Source organism: Corvus brachyrhynchos, unplaced genomic scaffold (assembly GCF_000691975.1).
Source record: "Corvus brachyrhynchos isolate BGI_N302 unplaced genomic scaffold, ASM69197v1 scaffold125, whole genome shotgun sequence".
Taxonomy (NCBI): domain Eukaryota; kingdom Metazoa; phylum Chordata; class Aves; order Passeriformes; family Corvidae; genus Corvus; species Corvus brachyrhynchos.
The window spans coordinates 1,773,384-1,782,521 of record NW_008238342.1 but is presented as its reverse complement, the minus strand read 5'-3'; the positions used below and the strand labels follow the sequence as shown (position 1 = coordinate 1,782,521).

General features: G+C 44.7%; 1 protein-coding gene across 9 annotated transcripts in view; it reads right to left on the bottom strand.

Annotated features, from left to right (window-relative positions):
- The window catches only part of PTPRT (protein tyrosine phosphatase, receptor type T), a 315,834-nt gene that overhangs the window by 16,789 nt on the left and 289,907 nt on the right, over positions 1 to 9,138 (bottom strand). For 8 of the 9 annotated variants that reach the window (XM_017735146.1, XM_017735147.1, XM_017735148.1 and 5 more), the window contains 6 exons: positions 8,739 to 8,815; positions 7,821 to 7,857; positions 6,775 to 6,872; positions 4,915 to 5,031; positions 3,461 to 3,615; positions 1,127 to 1,262 (listed from right to left, as the gene is read on the bottom strand). In XM_017735146.1, coding sequence (XP_017590635.1) covers positions 1,127 to 1,262; positions 3,461 to 3,615; positions 4,915 to 5,031; positions 6,775 to 6,872; positions 7,821 to 7,857; positions 8,739 to 8,815 — 620 coding nt within the window. The remainder of the gene's footprint in view (positions 1 to 1,126; positions 1,263 to 3,460; positions 3,616 to 4,914; positions 5,032 to 6,774; positions 6,873 to 7,820; positions 7,858 to 8,738; positions 8,816 to 9,138) is intronic. The other variant, XM_017735143.1, reaches the window with a different exon arrangement.

Here is a 9,138-nt window from a genome sequence, read left to right as displayed (position 1 = left end):
CTTCTTTTTTCTTAAGTCATGCCCAATATGCATATTTGGCTCTGTTTCACATGGAGACAAATTACACCATGTGCTGTGTGACAGCTTTGTGAGCATATTTCATCCATCATTGAATGTGAGGGCTCACATGTTCATTTCAGATTTACATGGAAAATGGGGAGTCGGCACTCTCAGGAATGCTGGGGAAAAATGGGGGTGGGCAGAGGAGGACATCAGGGTGTAAAGCCTTTCTGTTCACAAGGTAATGGTCAGGGATGGACCTCCAATAACACCAAGAATCATAGAATTGTTTAGGTTGGAACAGACCTCTGAGATCACTGTATCCAACCCAGCACTGCCAAATTCACCACTGAACATGTTCCCAGGTGCCACATTTACATGTCTGTTAAATCCTTCCAGGGATGGTGACTCCACCACTGCTCTGGACAGCCTGTGCCAGGGCTGGACAACCCTTTCAAGGAGGAAATTTTTCCTAATGTACAATTTAACCTTCCCTGGCACAACTGTACAGAACTAGCAGGTCACGCCCATCTGTCTCTTCAGAACCCTGGGTTCTGGGTATTTTGGGTAAAGCTCGTTGCCTCAAGTAAATATGGGAAGTCCAACAAAGTTAACAGTCCTTCTCTGTTCCAGGTTATTGTCCTGTCCCTCAGGAGGGGAAGGGGTTAAGGACACACATAAAACCTGTGCAACAGGATAACAGCTCCTCAGGAGTCTGTGCAGCTGCCAGGCACTGTGTGATGGAGCAGCTTGCTTAATCAGCACCCAGAGCTTGAATCAAGGATGTTTTGTTTGCTTAGCTTGTAATTGATATACACTAGGTACTACTGGAGCCTGCAGTGTTGCTATGAATGAGTCATGAGAGGCTTCAGGAGCTCTTTTTTCCCACTATGAGAATAAAATTAATCAGCAATGCACAGACCTAAACTTCAAGGTTTGCCCTCCTGTCTTGGAGGCCCCGAGTAGCTGCCAGTGAATTGATTCGGTGCAAATCCGGGCATGTTTAGCCACTGAAAGTTCTGCATAATCAAGGCACAGAGCGAGCCAGTGTTGACTTAATGAATTGCTGGGCAGAGAAGCTGACAGGAAAGCAGCACCTCGTGCAGGGAGAGTGGCTGGCACCCACCTCTGTCTGCACCAAGTTGACCCTTTGGGAGCGCAGCTCTCGCACGCAGTTGAATATATCCACCACGCCTTCGTTCTCTGCCATGTCGAGCATGATGTCGATGGCAATAAAGCACCCTGTCCTCCCGGCCCCAGCACTGGAAAAGAACAAACCAGGAGGGTCTGGTGATCAAGGGACTGTGGAGAGGCAGGGCTCTGTGGAGGAGAGAATAAGAGCAGCACACAAAATGCTGTCTCCTCCAGGGAGCTGCTCCCGCTCCCTGCTGGATTCATTTTTCTGTTTAAGGATTTAAGAGAATGAGGGGAAATAAGATTTCATGAAAGGGAAGAGAAACAAAAGCTTCGTGTTATTGAACATCAACAAAATACTGCAAAAAATATTCATTATAATTTTACAGGCCAGGTCACCTGCACACCTCTGATCACACAGGGTGTGGGACAGCAGCCTCCAGGTTGCAAACAGACACAATTCCAGAAATTTTCTTCCCTGGGACTCTTTAGATGACATGCACACATTTACTCCAGTGGGCATGATGAAAGGAGCTCAGTCCTCCACCTCAAACATTTATTTTCCCTTTTTAATCCAGAGGAGTTTGGATCCTGAGGAGGGTGATTTCAAGTTATGGATTGTAAATTACAGAGAAAGCAGCTTGAGGCTACTCAAACCCTTCAGTTCAGAGCTCCCCACTGCTTGTGAGAATTGGGCCATCTCCTGCAAAACTGTGTTGTCATCGTGTCCTCCTTCCCCTCCGGGAAATCATCCAAGCTGCTTAGGTGTGAAGGATAGAGAGAGGAGAACGTCTCTTCACATTACTCTGAAGGAAGCAGGAAAACTCTGCTCAAACCAGGGAAACTTCAGCTGCATTGAAAACTCTACCAGAGCCGAAAGCAAGGAGATATGAATGACCATAAATTAATGGACCAGATTAATCAACTGCTGAATAGAGAGAAGATATTTTTCATTTGCAGAATTTTAATGAATAAGTGGCATTTCCTCTCCCTTTATCTCTCAGCTTTTCAGAATTTTAACAAATAGTTAGAACAGTTCTATATTTAGAGGATCCTGGCACTTCATAAATATCGAACAGTGATATTATCCAGCCAGGCATCGGTGGGGAGAATTTGGTAATTACCACTTAAAGCAAGTCATTAAAATTCAAAAGCAGATAAATAACAGGGAGGAAATGACATTTATTCATTAAAATGGGAAGGATGAAAAATCTCCCCTTGCTTTCTTGGTGACAATGAGTCAGGTTCAGACACCTTCCAGGGCCAGCCCCATGTCATGGCACCAAAGCAGCAAACTCAGGCCCTGAGCTCTAAATGAAATCTCCTCTGCCAACTCCACAGCCTTAGCTGTACTTGATTATAAAACTGACTCACTGCTTGCTAAAAAGAAAAAAAAAATCCGACAAAACAAAACACCCACCCAATCCAAAACTGCTTAAAAAAGATAAGATTTAATTGATTTTCCTTTTTAAAGTAGCTGTGGGATGTATTTTTTCTCTCTTTCTCAAGACACGGAGTGGGATCTAGAGGCAATTCCCTGTGGATGGATTAGGGGTGAGATTTTGGGACAGCCAGCTCTGCTCTGTAGCCTTGTGCTCAAGCCACATCTTCTTTAACTCCCACGTGCCATGAGCCCTGCAGATGTAGCTCTGGGTGTGTGGCAATGCCTTTCCTCGCATTTGAAGTCACTTAACCCCTTTTATTTACTAGCTGGAAGTCACTGGGCAAGTTTTTAGTCTGAGATTCCCACCCCAACTCCTGGGCTTTCAGGAAGCCAAGGTGCCCAAGGTCTGGCAGCCAGACCCAGCCAGACAAATATTTCAGATCATAAAAACATAAAATCATAGAATAGTCTGTGCTGGAAGAGACCTTAAAGCAGATGTAGTTCCAGCTCCCCTGCTGTGGGCAGGGACACCTTCCACCAGACTAAGTAAGACTTTTGATGCTGGTACAAAGCTGAGCTGCAGCACATGTGGGTACAGCAAAGCAAAGTTGCTTTGAAATTCCCTTTTTGTCAGCATTGTCTGTTCTGCCACATGAGGTTTGAGGGCCTGGAATGGCTGTCCCAGACATTCACCACTTTCCCAGCTCTGCTCCAAGCATCCAACAGAGCACAGGCCACTGGGGAGGTCTTCTACATTTGAAAGGCCCTCTCTGACCTACTTCCATCATCTCCAACTCATGCCAACTTTAGGGAAGAAAAACACATTTCCCTTTGTTTCCTGGTGAGGCCCACAAACGATACCCTTAAACAGCTGTTGATTGCTGCCAGGCAAGGAGAAAAGAGAGGGAAAGGCTGCTGGAAGAGGGTGGAGAGCTGGCCTACCTGCAGTGCACCACGATGGGTCCTGCCTCCGGGGGGTTGAGGAACTTCACCTGGCGCACGAAGCCCAGGAGCCCCGTGGCGTAGCAGGGGACGCCGTGGTCCGGCCAGCTGGTGAAGTGGAACTGCCGAATCTCTCGGATCTCATGGTAGCCTTTCTGAGGAGACAACACAGCCTCTATTTTTCTTCCATCAGACTCCAATCAGCGTATTCTGCTCCCTGCTGCCTTCCCTCACGCAGAGGGATAACAAGCACTGAGCTCTCGCTAAGCATGGAAACGTGTCTGAAGCTGCTTTTCGCTCTGAAAAGGTTTTCAGCCAAATTCCAGTTGCCAGTGAAGTGGGTAACGCTCACATGAGGCCTGGGAAGGTAATTACCAGCTCCCAGTTTCAACCTGTGGTCTCAGAGTTCAAACCCAGCTCATCAGGGTGACCTCAGCCCCGGCACCCCATGGCTGTGTTTACCCACGTCCTCTTATGTCATAGCATAAACCAACAAAAATTCACTCTTAAATCCTACTTGTGGCATTGAAGCAAAAGCCTGGGGAAGGAACACCTTGAGAGTGGACATGCCCCAGGTAACAGCAGCTTTTCTGCCACCTCCTGCCAAAAATTCTCAGGTTGAGATACTGCTGGCAGTGAAAAGGGCAAAAACTGGTATCCAGAACCACCTTTTCTGGTGAGAGCAAGTTGCTGGTATGTGAAAATCACACCTTTATCTGCCCTGCAAAAGGGTAACCCAGAACTGTGGGTCAGCTGGGTTTTATTGTACAGGAAATGCGGGTGGAATCCAGCAGCAGCTCCTCTAACCTGTCAGATTTTGGCATTACCATTTCTCACCAAGTTTTTCAATGATTTAATGAAATATGGAGCTGATGTATCAGAAAAATGAAACAATATTCCCAGTGTGGCTGAAGTTCATTGAGCAGCAACTTTGGAAAAGCTTTAAAACCACTTACTGAGTCTTTGGAAAGTAATTTGGACAGACCTGGAATACTCTGACACTTAGACTTCCAATTTCTAATTACAAGTAACAAAATTTTCCAAATCTTGCTGGTTTGGGGATAATTTTTATACTCTTGCTTTTATTATAGTCTCATTTCTGCTGAAATGGGACCCTGCCTGGCATCCAGTTTAACTGGTACCTTTTTTCCTCTGCCATTTGCCACTGTGAAACAAGGCAGTTATTATTCCTGGCATGCCACCAGCTGTCTGCTGGCTTTTGGATGCAGTTAAACTTTATGCACTGTGGATTCTACTTTTGTGGCTACATCAAGATGTTCCTGTAAAATCATTTGTCCAAAAAATGGAATCCCTGTCAAAAATTCAGTTTCCTGAAGTGCAGCCTGTCCAAATAGCACAGCTCCCATCTCCAAGAGTGTTCTGGATGTGTTTCCCAGAGTTTCTGAACACAAAGGAAGTGTGCCACAATTTCAGGTTCCTGAAGACCTCCTTACCTTTTGGACAGTGAATGTACGTATGACATACTCTGCCAATGGCTCTGTCTCAATTAATGTGACTTTAATATCTCCGTAGACTTCTGTGTCATCCGGCCAGTATCGAACACACTTCACCTGGGGGGAAAAGCAAAAGATTGAGAGGAACTCGTTCAAGTTGAGTCAGAGCTGACCTACATTTTCTTCCACTTTCAAGATGAAGCCAGTGCAAATTGGGCTTTCTTCTGATGTGCAGAATTGCCAAAATTAACTGTATAAATTAGATCAAAATTCCTCTATCATACATAGAAACCACAGGGGGGATGTTTTTAAAGTTCCCTTTGTTGTCCATACAAATGCAAAGGATGCATTTAGATATTTTCTTTCTTTTTAAGTCGTTGAATTTCCATACACGCCCTGCCCATATCAGATGTACAGAACACCTGGCAGTCACTGCCACCATCCCTTCTGAGAAAAATCTGTGCTACTGCTCCTGTAATTCTGAACTCTCCCTGTTTAGACAAAGAATTTCAGTTCATGGGGATTGTGGGATACATGTTGAGACACTAAATTTGTTTGACTCTGAGCTTTCTTTATCAGATATGGACACAAACTTGGCATTTTACCAGCTGTGACAGGCTCCAACTAAGGCTCAAGAGAGAAATCTCCTGAGCAGGTAAACATATCCCAGCTTAGCCGGCTCTAGGAGCCATGTGCAAAACTACCAGAAGAAATAAAAGCAAGGCAGTGAAGCTCCAGAAGGAATATTTAGGTTAACAAAGGTTATCAGGTTATTAAATGCTCTAGCATGAAAGAGTGGAACGATACCTAAAGCTGAAGCAATTAGCTGCTGCAAAGCAGGCTTCATGTTCCAGTTCCAGTCATAATTGAAAGGGGTTTTATAAATATTAAATATGATTAATGTAGGTTTGTTGTGGGTTTTTTGTTGCTTGGGTGTTTTTCTTTTACACAGAGGCATTTATTTTGAGCTGAAGTGTCAGTAGAAGGTAAAACAGAATACATAGCAATAAATGAACAGAAGCAGCTGGCATTCAACCACGAGATCTAAGGGAAATCAAACACAAAGCAGCTGAATTACTAATGGCTCGGAGTAAAGGATCAGTTAAATTTTTCTTAGTACCAAAGCAATGGAAAGTGACAAACATCAGGACAAAATTTTTTAAGACCTCCCGTTTCTGCCTCAGAAAGTCTCTGAAACAAAAATCATGCTGGGGAAAGTCACCCCAGACATTCTGCCTTCTTTTTCCCTGAGGTTTAGCCTACATCTTTTGAGTTTTTTATGTTTGGTCCCATGATGGGCTTTGGGAATTGCCTTGTGCTGACACAGGGATGTCTGGTCCAGGTCAGTCCAGGAGAGGGAACTGGTGGGTGTTTAGGAGACCAACACTGCTGGGTGGTCCCAGGATCCACAAAAACCTCAATCCACCAGGAGTAGTGACCTCAGGAACTCCAGGCTTTGGACTGTCTTGTAAAGAGGTCTTTTGATAGTTGGAGCACCAGTCACACATCCTCACTCCTCCAGATTTTTAGAGAAGTGTTCAAACCATCAGATAAAGAATAACTACTACAGAAGTACATTTTTCCTTCTGTACTGAGGAAGGAGACAGCTTCTGAGCTGGCACAAATTTGTATAACTGTGCCAAAGCCCAGACTTACAACAGGAACACAATCCTTATTAGTCTAGAAGGGAAGCAGCTAAGCATTACAAAATCCAGCATTTTACAGAAAAACCCAGAGTGGTTGAATTCATTTCCTTACTGCAGGAAGCAAAAGGCATTTTGCTGCTGAGCTCTCCTGAGCAGCAGCTCTGGGTTAAACCCAGCCCTGGTCTGGCTTTACACATCAGGAGTGGCACCTTACCCTGCCCACTTCCACCAGGTTGGTGACCATGACAACACTCGCAGAGTTTTCTTGCCAAATCATCCTCCAAAAATCCTTCACTGTCTCTTGCATCGGCCCTGGGGCAGGAGAGAAGACAAAAAGGACGTCTCAAGAGAGTGCATGGAATGCCAAGAACTCCTTCCAGCTGTTCTCCTGCCATTGTGCTGGTCCCACAGGATTCCTGCTCTCCCTCTCAGAGCATCCCCCTGTGATTCAGGGTTACAGACACAAACAGCCTGGAGCTCTCTGGGAGATCAGACCCTTCCTCACAGCAGGTATTAAAGGTTCACAGAGAGGATGGTGGTATGGTACCAGTGGGGATGGCTCCAGCAGGTAACTGTGTATAAGTGATGGGACACGGAAGTACCCTACACTGAACCTGTAATTAAGGCTGTGTTGTAATTCACACCAGATGCAGCACTAATATTCCCTCATTTCACACTTTAATATTGATCAGTTAGGAAGGAGGAAGGAAACATGCAGAAATTAGCCCTTTTTTGAAGTTCCACCAGAAAAATTCCAGGTTCCAACAGCCGAAGTGTCAGTGCTCACAAGAGGTTTGTCAGCCTAGAGCCTCTCCCTGACCTTATTTCCTTTCTTATAGGAAATTCATCAAGTACCTTACAGAAGGTGATGTTCAAGTGCATTTCCTACCAGTTCCCCTCAAAGGCTCATCACTCACAGCTTATTCTCACTGCCCACCTCCAGCCATTTCACTCCAGAAGGTAAATCCAAGATCCACAAAATCCCCTTTAGTTCCCCTCTCATACTTCATGCACAAACGACACATTCTAGGCTCTCCTGCCACCTCTAAGTCTGTGGCATTTTTTATTCCTGCAGCTGAGGTTTTAAGTCTGAGTGCCTTGAAGATCTTGGAAAATTCTATATCCTTCCTGGTTTTTTGCCCCTATAAAAATTTTTCAGATGTTCCCCAAAACAGATGATGTCACCCTATAAACAGCTCCTACAGCAGCATAAACCAGCAGTGGGTTCATAAATATTTAGACATACAAGAATGAACTTGCCTTGAGTTGCAATGTAATGGCGAGGCCGATGGTAGCCCTGGAAAAAAGAGAAAATAGATGAGTGTCTGTGAGATCACACCTCAGGCAAAGCCCACCAGGGATTTGATACTTTGCAGGTGCCAACTGCTGCACTCTGACCATGTACAACTGGTCATGGAATGAATGAATGAATGAATGGGCAGCTGGGCTGCCCTGAGAGATTTTAAGTGAGTTTATCTCACTCAGGCTGAGTAACACAATCTCTTTATGCCAAAGACAGGACAGGAATGGGGCATTTTTTAACTATTTCCATAAAGAAACACAAGTCCTGTGTTACCTGAGGGTAACTCTGAAAACAGATAGGCAAAGCACTGCATCTTCTTGTTTGAAAAGAAGAAAGGTATGAATTTGTCTCTGTGAAAATTCTGAGGGCATCTTTTGTTCTTTCAAGAAACTATTCTAAACATTTCCTGTTCCTGTGACTTAGGAGCTGCATTCAAGAAATGCACGTTCACTGGATCGCTCTGCGTGTGAGACAGAGGCTGCTTTTCCAATGTCATTTTGTAACACTTAAAAATAGTCAATCTGTTTACATACATGCCTTCTGCACCACAACTTTGTGAGTAGTTGGCAAGTCTCAGATATCAACTAATGCTATTGTGAGGGGCTGATATTGATTTCTGCATCCATCATATTTAGCCCACATCCCACTTATGCTGGTGGATCTGTCAAACACAGGAAATCTCCATCTGTCCAGATTGGTCAGACAAAATAAACTGGAGACTGAGAACCTTCTCCCTGTCACAACAGGATGTTTGTACAACGTTCAGCTGTCATTCATATCAGAGCCACAGTCTGTCCCTGTGTCAGAGGCACCAAATTCGTAAGCAGGCTTGTCACAGGAGAGTTTGTCACAGGGGGAACGTCCAGAAGCCTTACATCGATGTAATTGGCGTTGATGTAGTCGGAGTGAGGGTCCCCATCCAGCAGCTGCAATCTCACTCTTGAGTGATCATCTGAAAGAAGGAAAGGAAAAAAAGTGACAGCAACGATAAAGAGGAGTTTCTAAGTGGTCTGCTTTATCTGCTGACTCCTGCAAGTGTGGTATCATAGCTGCCCTGAGCTGGAAGGGACACACAAAGTGCAACTCCTGGCCTCAAAAATCCCACCATGCTGCTTGAATAATTGAACACTTACAATAATAAAAAGTGGACTAACATCACCAGTATTCCTGTTCCTAAAAGCCCTTTGTTTTGTGTTGAAGATGTAATGTTTAGATCCTTGAGTTAGTCATGCTCTGTGTTCATGAAATTCACTGCTGTCACCATAATCCTTACGG